The sequence below is a fragment of the Rhinichthys klamathensis genome, unplaced genomic scaffold (assembly GCF_029890125.1).
Source record: "Rhinichthys klamathensis goyatoka isolate OS25496 unplaced genomic scaffold, OSU_Roscu_1.1 h1tg000123l_1, whole genome shotgun sequence".
Taxonomy (NCBI): Eukaryota; Metazoa; Chordata; class Actinopteri; order Cypriniformes; family Leuciscidae; genus Rhinichthys; species Rhinichthys klamathensis.
The window spans coordinates 3,799,640-3,812,243 of record NW_026606660.1 but is presented as its reverse complement, the minus strand read 5'-3'; the positions used below and the strand labels follow the sequence as shown (position 1 = coordinate 3,812,243).

General features: G+C 39.6%; 1 protein-coding gene across 5 annotated transcripts in view; it reads right to left on the bottom strand.

Moving 5' to 3' along the window:
• Nucleotides 1-410: 410 nt before the first annotated feature.
• The window catches only part of tiam2a (TIAM Rac1 associated GEF 2a), a 122,286-nt gene continuing 110,092 nt past the window's right edge, over nucleotides 411-12,604 (bottom strand). For 4 of the 5 annotated variants that reach the window (XM_056255906.1, XM_056255905.1, XM_056255909.1 and 1 more), the window contains 12 exons: nucleotides 12,023-12,211; nucleotides 8,532-8,600; nucleotides 7,798-7,923; nucleotides 7,123-7,231; nucleotides 6,009-6,188; nucleotides 4,970-5,088; nucleotides 4,766-4,874; nucleotides 4,415-4,473; nucleotides 4,004-4,100; nucleotides 3,818-3,899; nucleotides 3,578-3,735; nucleotides 411-1,665 (listed from right to left, as the gene is read on the bottom strand). In XM_056255906.1, coding sequence (XP_056111881.1) covers nucleotides 1,076-1,665; nucleotides 3,578-3,735; nucleotides 3,818-3,899; nucleotides 4,004-4,100; nucleotides 4,415-4,473; nucleotides 4,766-4,874; nucleotides 4,970-5,088; nucleotides 6,009-6,188; nucleotides 7,123-7,231; nucleotides 7,798-7,923; nucleotides 8,532-8,600; nucleotides 12,023-12,211 — 1,887 coding nt within the window. In that variant the 3' untranslated portion in view covers nucleotides 411-1,075. The remainder of the gene's footprint in view (nucleotides 1,666-3,577; nucleotides 3,736-3,817; nucleotides 3,900-4,003; nucleotides 4,101-4,414; nucleotides 4,474-4,765; nucleotides 4,875-4,969; nucleotides 5,089-6,008; nucleotides 6,189-7,122; nucleotides 7,232-7,797; nucleotides 7,924-8,531; nucleotides 8,601-12,022; nucleotides 12,212-12,604) is intronic. The other variant, XM_056255908.1, reaches the window with a different exon arrangement.

The following is a 12,604-nucleotide window of genomic DNA, read 5'->3' as shown; positions in this document are numbered from 1 at the left end:
ATAAAACAGCTATAGGAATGCTTTAATCATTTTACAGCTAGAGGCTGACATCCATCTGTCAGAGAAAAACGTTTACCATAGTTACCTAAAAATAATTTGACTTTGATGAATAAATTATTTAACATATTCTTTTGGATACATGTGTGCTAGTAAGATTGATGTTCTTTGTGTGTCTAAGACCATACTCTTGTCTTTAACGTTCAAAGCGTGATTCATTTGTGTCATTTTACAATATGCACTTTATTACTTTGTGTTTATCAAACAGCAAAATAAAGTGTGCTTTTTGCAGGTTACAGGATGTCACTAGGACAAAAATAACATAATCAGACACCCTTTATTTTTGACTGAAGTGTCAAACTTATATAAACTCTTCAAGTCACAGTAATCCATGAAAAAACAATATTTACACATTTGAACATTCTAGAAAAAGGACAACTGCAGGCTTTATTTTCGAGGTACATTTCCATCATAGCACATTTAAATTCCTGATTGAATGTTTACAGCTGACCACTTTGTTATAACAAAGGAGAAATTATCGTTAAACCATCAATCTCCTGACAGATTCTTAAACCAACCTTTTAGATTCCTATTAAAATGAAATATATATTTATAAAAACTTGCTAATAAATAAAACATTTTATACAAAGCAAATCCATAATAGAAGCAATGCTTATATTTAAAGCAAGAAATGTATGTATTGTCCAAAACACAAGGCAAAATCAAAAACCTGACCAAATTCGGTTCTGTAGTTGGATAGCTCTTAATATATGTGTGCGTGTGTGGGAAAACACACATGCCTTTGCCCTTCTTACACAGCATAACCAAGACCAGTAATTTGGTTCTCTGGTGCAAAACAGTTGCTATGTGGGCAGTTCAGTACATTAGTGCTATGGATCATGGAGAATTACTCGACGCTTAATGCCATTTTTAATAAAGGTCTGTCAAACTGTGGCTCCACAATAGAAAAAAGACTGGCCTTCAGGTGCTTCCCTAAATCGTCTGATAACTTTGGAAAGGCATGGGATAATGTGGCTCCACACTAGATCAAGGTGTTGAACACATGCTAATCTTTGTTCTATGAAGCTGTCGCGTTCTTTGCCTCTGTGGTGTTGTCATAGAAGAAATCCTCGTTGACCACAGAGGTCAGGCTCTGCACGCTGAACTCCTTCTCCAGTAGTGAGTTAAGATCCACGTTATTCGCCATCACCTCGGTCTGGCTGTCCAACGAGTGGCTGTGTCGACGCATGTTCACTAGGTCCGCCTGGCTGCGTCTGAGGCTACCCGTGCCTCTGCCAGACTTACGCTTGACTGCGCCGAAGTGAGCTCGCTTTATAGAAGGCCGTCTTTCAGGAGAGTCCACTTCTGCGCTCTCCGGCTGCACACGGGGCGCAGGAGTCTGGGAGTCCTCGGTCACCCGAAGCCTGCAGAACTGGGCCTCGATGGCACTGGGATCGAGCCACTCCTGCTGGTCGTGGTCCTCATCACTGATGATGCTGGATTCCTTGAGGTCGCTCTGCGGATCCAGAGGAGCGCTGGCACTGCTGGTGTTTCCACTGCTCACACTGGCTGAATCTGAATCTGGTAGAGACGGCCTCAATGGATCATTGCTGGGGTTGGGACTGTCATTTATAGGCAGTTTAGAGAGCCAAAATCCTCGAGAAGAACCTGTGGTGCACATACAAACACAGTCGTGGATCTTAGAGGAAGAATACTATCAAATATCAAAGGTCAAATATCATCAATACATCACGTTTTGACATTTCAGAGCAGTGGTTTTCCATTCTTGTCCAGGAGACCAACCTCTCTGCACATTTTGTATGTCTCTCTTATCCGACACAGGTTCAGATCATCAGCTCATTAGGTGAGAGCTCCATGAACAGAACCCAGTTCGCATAATATCCATCCTAAATAGCATTCGAAATTAGAATTGGTGTCCCAAAGCATAGTATGTTGAAATTAGTATTTTTAAAGATAACCGGATGGTCTATTTTTTTCCGGTTAGAAACCGAAGTGCAGATCCGTGCAGACTCTAACGGCTAATATTGCCCACAACCCATTGCGCGTTGGACGAGTATTCGGTTAGAACTACAAACACGAATAAAGTGTTAAACTACAAACATGGTGGAGTCCGACAAATAAGTAGAGCGGTTTAGATAAAGGGTGAGTTTGAGTGATTCATGATCCGTATCTAACTTGACGAAAATATATTTTTCACATTATATTTAATCTGCAACAGCATTGAGAACTTTTATAGTGATACGTTTGGTCATTAACATTTAATTGCATCAATATGCAAATTGCAAACACTCAAAGAGAGTTCTACGCATGAAAAACCCACGACTGGCAGATCAATGTGTTACAACACTTCTCTCCGATTTAGAAAGAGATTCAATTCAATTGAAAGTGGAGGATTTTAATTGTGGCAAGATGATTGACAGTTACAGGCATCCTGTCACCGTTTACACTGCCCTCTAACAGAGCTGTGCGTTAAAGACACAATTACTGTATGATGCATGTCCCAAAGCTTGCCTATGTTTCTGCTACACACTCAAAAATATGTACTTCTTCACAAAAACAGTACATACTTTTAGGGCATAGTATAAACAGGCAAATTGAGACAAGAATTGACCCAATGACAGATAAATGACTGACAGCCCAAATTGCTGCGCTGTTGCTGTCCACCATTTTGTCCATCTAATATATTTTTCCTTTCAATACTAGTTATCCGGAATGGCAACTTGGTGAAATTTTGTTCATTCTGTTCTCGAAATTAGGCAGTATTCTCAAAAAATGCTAGTGTTTGATCAGACATGTTGTTTATTATGACACTGACCTTTTGTCATTTAAAAAAAATTTAAAAATTTCTCCATCAAATAAAAAGATTATGAATAAAGTGTGTGTGTTTAGGCCATCATATGTGTGGATTATTTGGTTTTATTTAAAAAAAACAGAAGCATGCTGAATGGACTCTGGTTTGAAGCTTTGGTTTCAACATCGGGTTGTTCTGATAGTAATAAAGTAGTATGATATGCAAGTATCAATGATATGACATGCAGCTGTGACAAAGTTAACTTTATTTTAAGAAAAATGTACAAAAACACATCATTTATCCTTGTTTGCATCTCCAGTACACATTTTTCTGTGTGTTAATGATACTTGAATTTCTCCTTGTAATTTCGCAATTTTCTCATCTTCTACCATATTTTTGTTTGTTTTTCAACATAACATGATACAAAAGCTTGTCCTTTCTAATTTATGATAAACTATCATCATGTACAATAACGAACAAGCCAACTCGCAATATCCTTTTGTTTGACAGACAGCTCTTTAAAAGTTAACCACTATCATATATGGTTGCTATGACCATGGTTATATATTTGAATAAGTTCTGAAGTTCAAAGTCAGCTTGTGATGTAGTCATTTTTTACCAACGGTCAACAGACTTTGAAGTCTCGCCTCAAGATTATAGCGATTGATCTGTAATGTGCAGCTTGAACACTTCCACTGTGACGCATCACGATGTTGGCCACTTCTTCCACATCATCAGACATGTGAGTAAAGGGGAGGTCACACTGACCTAGCTTAGCAGAAGCTGGCAACGTTTTCCGAAGGGGGGTGAGTCTCTTTTTACAGACTCTCTCAGAATGTTGCTCAACTCTTTGCATGTTTCGACGCAAGTTCTCCCGCAGGATGGAACGCATCACCCTGATGATGATGACTTTGCACTCTGGAGTGCTGCAAGTGAGAGAAAATGTCAAATGTTAAGCTCTGTATGGAATAAGCTAAGTTTATAAATGACCAAGTAGATCATTCTTACCTGCTGCACAGCTGGAACACCGTCTCCGGCCTGCCCTCTCTCTGGGATTTGGTGTGGATCAGCTCCCAGATGCAGTCTGTGTCTTCAGACAGCATTAAAAGCCAAGGTTTGTTATTGGTACATTTAAAAATGACTGTTAATTATTACTGTCTCTATGAGCTCAAACAAGCCAGACGTGTCAGTTACCTGCAGTATTGCCCAGTCTGACCTGTAGTGCCGACAGGGGGATGAGCCAACGAAACTTGAATGGATCCTGATCTCCATGGGCTGATCTTGAAGTTGGCTGGCAAACAAAGGATGCATATGAAATTAAAGGAGTGCATATTTGTTTTAATAAAACTGTACTATACGAACGTATAAAGTCCACAACTTCAAATCACCGAACACCATTTATAAAAAAGCAATCTGCAAAACCATTTTGTACCAAAATCTGTATTTTTATATGTCAAAAGGATGAATAATTAAATGACAGCTCATATTTATATTTAGTATTGTTTTCTAAACTAGTCACAGTATAATGCATGAAAAAGAAATGACAAAATGACGGGACATTAGGGAGCTGCGAGAGTAATTAGACGAGGTGAAAACAAGACTCACCATCTTCTTTCTCACTTTGTTGTTCTCCCTGTACAGCAGTATCACAGCTCTCTTAAAAACTAAGATAAATCAGAGTCAAGCAGATATGTTAATTTTAGAAAACGACAGAATTCTTCGTCTTTGAGGCTACAGAACTGCTGCCAAAACAAGCCCAACAAACTTTCACAAAGCTATAAAAAGCTTCAAGCCGAGTGTTGCATGACACAATAACTTTCCCATATATTGCCTCAGAATATTTAAGAAGTAGATTTATGCATTTGTTTAAAAACTACTAACATATTAAGGTATAAAACATTTATTTTGGCACAACTAAGAATGTAATGGTTTCATGGGAAAAGAGCAAAGCCTCACCAAAAACAGTCAGCTCAGGGTCCTTTTTCATACGGCCCAGTGATGGGAACGGGTTGAGCCAAATCACAGAGGAATGCATGAGGAACTGTCCCATGGAAATCTCTGAGACCTGGGAGAAAAAGAGGAAGAGAGAGACAGATGATAACTGAATATGCTGTTAAACAGGGTATTACCCTGGTGCGTTCACTATATATGCGTCTGTACCTCTTTCTCAGCGCCACTTTGCTCTGATACCAGCTGGTCAAATACTGCACCATAGTCTTCGTAGATCTTCTGCATCTCATTTATGTGGCTTGCCACTTTCTCCATTTCCTTAAGTGCCTCTGTAACAATAATAATAAACTGTCTTAAGATACATTCATACTGGGCTTTGATTCCAGAAAACTGAGTTTACACCAAAATGTAACTGCAGTTTGTAGGGGAGTAACGATACCCTCATGTCACGATTCGATACATATCACGATACTGAACTCATGATACAATATTATTGCAATACTCCAAGACATATGGTAAAGGGTTAACAAAAAATGTACTGTTGATTAAAATGCTAAATTTGATATTACATTGTGGGTGTAAATGAATAGGCTCGGACTTGATGCATTGAACCCAAAGCACAGGACAATAATGACACCAGAATAAAAATATTCATGAATCTGAAGCTGAAAATACAGAATTATTTGACGAATATGCTTGCACTCTATCACTGACTAGACATATTACAAATAATGTAGGCCACTTTTTACTGGTAACATCAGACATTTGGCATTATCAGGACCCACAAATATTCCACAATTGCATTATTATACATTAGTAGTACTGACACGAAAATTCTGAAAACTTGAATTTTTTCTCTCACAGTAATTTTTATTTTAGGTGAATTATACACAATTCATATTGTCACTATCCACGATACATATTGTTGCATTTTTATATTGCCATATTTTGTGACACGATATATTGCTAACAATATTGTTATTGTCATCATCTTATAACGGGAATGCCCATTACAATCCCAGAATTTGTTTTGTGTTTAGTTCCCCCAAAAACTACAATTGTCATAGTTTACTTACCCTCATGTCATTCATGTTATTTTGAACAATTTCCACACTGGCCCCTGGTCACAACGTGCTTTCATCGCATGAAAAGGGCATTTCCTCTCTTTAATTCTCAACTCTCTTTAACTCTCTTTAATTCTCAACAACCCACCCACTAAAATGAGACTGAAGCAGCCCAGGTGATGTACCTGTGAGGTGGTAGTGTTCCTCACTGTCCGTGTCCGTCAGAGACACCAGCTCGCGGAGCAGCAGGGGGTATTTCAGCACTCTCTGCACTGGTTTGATGAGGTAGGACTCCAGTGTGGTCGAGTGCTGCTTGGTGGGATTCTTTGCATTGAGGAACTCCTTAAAGCATCGATCTGTTTTGGCTGGAGAGAAAAGACAAATCATAAATTCCAGCGCCACCCACTGAGGAGCTGGATAGTGTTTTCTGGATGGGCCACTGCAGGTAAAATGCACACAGGGCACAGAAGTCCCTCCACAAGGAGGCAGCACAGGCTCCCTGACGCCTCATTAAAAACACTGCAGTGTAAATGCAACACTGCAGACAATGAACAACACCAAGGTGAGTACGGAGGGACTAGATTGTGTACGTCACGAAGCCTTCTGACCTGTCTTGGCAGGAGTTTGTGAGGGGAGTTAACACCACGACAGCACGCAGAACGATAAATGTGGTTCAAATCAAGAGCTATTAGAGCAGTAATTGAGGCACTCCTCGCCCCAGATGGATTGACACTTCAGGGAGCAATTGGCAGGCAATTAACAAGACGACACAAAAAAGTCATTTTCTTTTTGCAAACGGAAACCTTGGCACAACAGAAGCAGTGTGTGAGAATATATAATTACGAGCACCGCTGACAGACAGCGACACACACACCCCTGTTGTCGCGCCTGCGTTTCATGTCCTCACCCAGCAGTGGTTAAACAGTGCGTGTTGTGTTTTATAGCCATTACAGTGCAATTTCTGTGGCTGCTCTGAGGATTGCTCTCATCTTGTAATGGGATGAATTAAAAAGGAGGCCATGGTACAGTTTTCCACTTTAAATGTGGGCAGGGCAGCCTCTCACTCATTTCTTACTGGGCAGACTGCCCGAGATGGAGAACCAGGCTAATGTTGCACGCATAAATTAAGTTCAACATTTATAGACGCTAATCATTAATACTCTGTAGATTATGATGAGAAGATAAACCAACAACGGCTCAAAACATCCCAGAAGGACCGACACGGATAAATTCTTCTGTTTAATAGAAATATTGTATTCTATTGCTCACAAATGAAGCGAGTTAGGAGTAATGCTGTACCTCGTTCCAGAACCTTCTGCACTTTAATGTGGTTGGCGCAAAAGCCGCTGTAAAGTTTGAAGTGCTCTGCGTAATACAGAAACGAACCACCCAGTGAGAAGAGCAGCTTCTAGGTAAGGAAAGAAAGATAGACAGCATTGAAATCAAGAAGCAAGTATGATCAAGTCTTTCACTGAAGTCAGAATGACTTTAAGTAACAGTTTTAATGTTACCCATCCCACAAGTCATTCCAAACCTCTTTGATTTTCTTCCATGAAGCACAAAAGCAGCTGTTTTGCAGCGAATATGCTCGAGCTGCTCTTTATCACTATTAAACCATACAGGGCTCCAAAACTGACAAAAATTCATTAAGAACAATAAACATAGCCTAGATGACTCATGCGCTATATACAAAGTCGTACTCAATTGTAAGCTTTTTAATTGAAAATCTTTCCCTCATTTGCATTTGCACATTCAAACTTGGCATGCGAAGCCATGGGTTTCCACATTTTGTGACTAAATCAATAAACCCTTTTGTGTTCCATGGAAGAAGAAAAAACCTTTTCAGAATAAAAAAAAAATGGGTGATCTATTCCTTTAACTTAAAAAAATGTTATTCCCAAAACAGGGAGCTCTACTAAAATGCTCTTAAATGACAGACGAGAGTATGATGACAGCCACGTTTGGCATGTCCACCTTGAATTGCACAGGGGTCTCGAGCGTGTGGAAGTTGGGGGAGGAGCTGATCTTCTCCTCCAGGGTCTGCAGGAAAACCTTCTGGAAGTCCAGCATCTCTGGAAGGCTGCCAAAAAGACTTTCCATCTGGGGGAAAGGAAACCCTCAACCATTAAACAGAACTTTCCATATTTCAATATTAATTCATTAAAAACAGCATGCAAGCAAGGGATTTCAGTGTGCAAGGCCTTTAATATAAAAGTGAAAATTACATAACAGGGTACAAATGTAGTACTTCACAGAAAATGGACTCCATTTAAATCTGCAGATCTCCTTTCAGCTGTGCTAGCATAGACTTTCTAACACGGGCCTCTTTCTAAATTGTTATTGCCACCCACATTGTCACAAGTAACTTAAGAACCAGCGCTAAAGCCACTTTCTGTTTAGTCCTTGTCTAATGTGTGCGAGGGCATGCTCCGGCGTACATTAACGGGGCTTTAATATGGCCCACTTCTCAGCACATATTGACTGATCTTTCCTCAGGGACATCCTGAGCCGTGTCAGGGTCATATCCAGTTCACTGGGCGGCAGTCTGAAACGTGCGAGTCTTTGACATCAGTCACTGGAGAAGGGAAAGTGGGGACATGCAAGCTTGTGGCAAATGAAGCAAGATGTATCACTGTGCTATCTGTTATCTGACAACTCAATCTAACACTGACCCCTTGCATCTATCTCCAGTGTGGGTTTAGCTTTACCTCGTCTTGGGTGAGAAAGGTCTCCTTTTGTAGGGGCTTCAGGTAAATTTCAAACAGGCAGTTCAGGTCCTTTATAGAAGAAACAGAGAAGACGACACCCTGAGCACTCTTTGAATGAGCTTTTCACATCTCCAGAATTGTTTTTACCACATTATATCCAGCTGTATATGGGTAATATAGTATCCTTATACTGTCAGTTCATAAATTTAAGGTCTGAAAAAAAAAAACTGTTAGGAATAGGGATGTGCCCGAGGTTGAATGCCTTATTAATGAATAATATAATCTTTTTTTGGCAGACCCATTCACTCGTGTTTGCTGGATAACAGGTGAGCCAGGGATAGCATAGCAATATATTACACATAAACCTCTAAAATCACTATGCAATAATAAATGTGAGGTGAATGAATGTAAACTTTATGAATGATATGAGCAGAGCGAGATCGCAAATAAAATTGTCGTGTTGCCTGGGCTCTGACAAGAGTGATACATCAACAAAACTACATCATACACATTTTCTACTATTTGATATCGTACAAGGTTTAACACATTTAAATGACATATGATACACAAATGAGTGTAAACTTTATGAGTGAAACAAGCAGAGCATGATCGCAAATCAAATTGTCTTGGTGCGTCCCAGAAATCAGAGATTTGACAAGAGTGATCAACTAAAATACTACATACACATTTTTTACTACTTGATATGTTTATTTAAATGTTTTAAATCTTTAATGATATATCTGAATTGAGTGTGTAATGACTCCAACCCCTACCGAAGATGGAGTAACATTTTTAGTGATGCAACTGCTGGCAAATGAGCATGGTATAAGTGGGATAATCCACAGCTAGCTGTGCACTAAACAATTTAAATGCACAACCACTATGCTTTGCCTCCACAGCGTGCACTAAAATCGTTTAATGCACAGCTTGCCATGTATTATCCCTTACGTACTTAATAAATTAACTCTCAAATAAAGACTGAATTGTCTATACACATTTCAATCATGTCAACTCTTGAAATAATTTTGAATTGAATCATATTATTGAATATGTTCATGTATTTTTGGTCTTGACGGACTAGATTAGCTACGCTGCTGCTGCAGAGCAAGTATGGACTTGCTACTGCTAATAGATACACAGATGCACTGCTGAGAGCATGTAAGATACTGTTGCTGCTGCATAAATACACATACATAAATCCCATAGCAGATCTAGGCAGGTGGAGCTGGGGGAAGTGGAGGGTTTAGAGGAACTCTGATAGTGCGCTGCAGGAAGTCCTTTTTTTTTTTATCTCATTGGCTGCAGGATCAGCAGAGGCTGATCAGCTTGAGGTAAACATTTTATTCTAGCTTCATGCATTCCTTTTTATCAAAACTTGAATTTGTGTAAGTTTAATAAAATTGCGTTTCGAGTCCATCAACACCCCTAATGCTTGCATGGTCCTATAGCTTGTCCTGGGTCGACATTTCATTCAAAAGCATTAGGCAGATTTGATTTATATGCTTTTAAATGTTGATTATCGCGTTATTTAACATATGCATCTGCTCACATAAGATATATGCTGCGTCTCAGTTCGCCTACTTATACTACACCCTAAAAGTGTGTACTCTTTTTGTGAAGAAAAAGTAGATAATTCTTAGTGTGTAGCAAAAAGTAGACAAGCTTTGGGACATACTATCACGTCTTTAACGGTTGCTCTCTGTCGCATTCTGACACAGTTAAAATCCTCTAAAATCAGAGAGAAATGCAGTAGCACGTTGATCTGCAGTCACTGGTCTCTCATGCGGAGACTCTCCTCATATTAATGCATAATTATGAATTTAAAAATTAATGGCCAAACGGATATTTATAAAAGTCCACATTGTTATTGCAGATGAAATATAATACGGATAACATTAAATAAATATTTTTTTAGCAGGTTAAACTTTGATTAGTGACTCAAACCTTTATCTGCACCATCGGTCGCACAAATCTCCCATGTTTTGTAGTTTTTTTAACACTTTTTTACTCGTGTTTGTAGTTCCTCCTCCAAAGCCCAATGGGTTGTGGGTAATATTAGCCTTTATAGTGTGCACGGATCCACACTTCGAAAATCCATCGGGAATAGTAGGCTAGACCATCCGGGGACTTCTGGCATACTCTTTTCAATATACTATGCTTTGGGACACACTTATTCTAATCTCACATACTATTAATGATGGATAGTATGGAGACTCAGGGATAGCTTGTTTCTGCTTCTTCTTCACCTATGTTTTAGTCAAGTCAAGTCAAGTCATCTTCATTTATATAACGCTTTTAACAATGTAGATTGTTCCAAAGCTGCTTTACAGTGATAATAGGAAATTAAAGTAACAGAGATTGTTTTGGCTTTATGACAGCTCTAGAATAAAGTTATTTTCCAGTTAAAGTTAGTTTTAATTGATTCACTTCCGTCGCAACGATCATTAGTTATTAACTTAGGGGCCGCTAACACGACACTGTTTTAACAGAAAAGTCTTAAGTTCTCTCTACGCAAACTTTAAAAACGCGAACCTGTGAGAATGCTGACGGTGTGCACATGCGTATTAAGAGTTCCTTCTATAGGTATGCGCGTTTGAATATATGTGCGCAGGCATGTAGTAAAAACACGAAGTAAAAAAAAATCGTACTTTTGAGAATGTCAAAAGTAAAAACACAAAAAGCCGTGAAAAGCATCTGACGCCACATTAAAGAGGTTCAAAACGACATTTATTGTTTGAATTTTATTATAAAATTGACAGAATTTGAAAGCTCAGATTTTGTTTCATATTAAAAGTAATTAAATGTGATGGTTTAAAGCAAAGCCATTAATCAGGGAGATTCCTGTCACAGATACAGTAGGTTTAAACAGCCAAAGTCTCCCCCTGAAAGCTCCCGAGTCTGTGCCATGTGCGGCGGCCATGTTATGGCATCGGCAGGCTGTCGGTGCATCAACCTCAACATTCTCATTAGGCTGATTTATAGCAGTCTGCCAGTGCCGATGCAGCATATCACAGACAAATAGCTCCAGCGCAGGACCCCCCCACACACACACACAACAAATCACAGACCGCTGGAATAATCAGACACCTATTAACCATGCAGAGCACATTACAACAGAACACTTTTAACGCCATCTAAAGGTTCACTATGCAGTGTAAAACGTGCATATGGTAATTTATGTGTTGCCAGTCTCAGTATTACTGAGGAAACAGATAAGAGGGGAGGCTCTTTTCAGTTAATTAATAGGCGGTCCTTCGGGACTCTATTCATCAAACGTGTTTTGCTAAAACAGCCATTTTCACCTCATAGGTCTATCATTAATTTGAGGTGTGACTTCCAGATCAACATAGCGCCGGATAAATCTGTGAAACGGTTCCGTTTTAATGAAGTCGAAGTATCGTACAGATGACTACATGGATTTCTACTCGACGTGAGCGATCATTTCTTTATGCCTAACTATGTTAATAGGGGATTAGAGGGTCAGTTCTCACCTTTACATAGGATTTTTCTGTGTCCACTAATTCCTGGATGACCTTTCGCAGTCTCTCTGTGGCAGACATGTGACGCGGACAGGGCCTGAGCATGGGGACCTCTGGCCCCGTTTGCTCTTCCTGGCCCTCCATCAGACCCCCAGAGCCTTCCTGGAAGGAGTTGTACAGCGAACACACTGTATCCACACTCTGCAGGAGACACAGTTAAGATAACATTACATTAGATACCAATGTCAACCAATCGAATATTTAGGAAAACAATAGAGGATACACACACACACACACACACAAATGTATAGGATTTTTTTTTTGTGGCTTTTTTGGATTTTATTTAAATAAGACAGAAATTATGAGAGAGAGAGAGAGGAATTGGAACGGGAAAGGACCTCGAGTCAGGACTCGAATTTGGGTAGCATGAAGTGCAACCCCACTGTATGTCGGAGCGCTTTCCCACACGGCTATGGCTCTGATCTTTGAAACAATTTTCACTCACCAATTCCGTCAAAGACAACTGACAAATTGGATTGGCGGTATGGTTCTGTTGTGGGGAACATGCAGCCTAGTATGGATAAGAACAGGGAG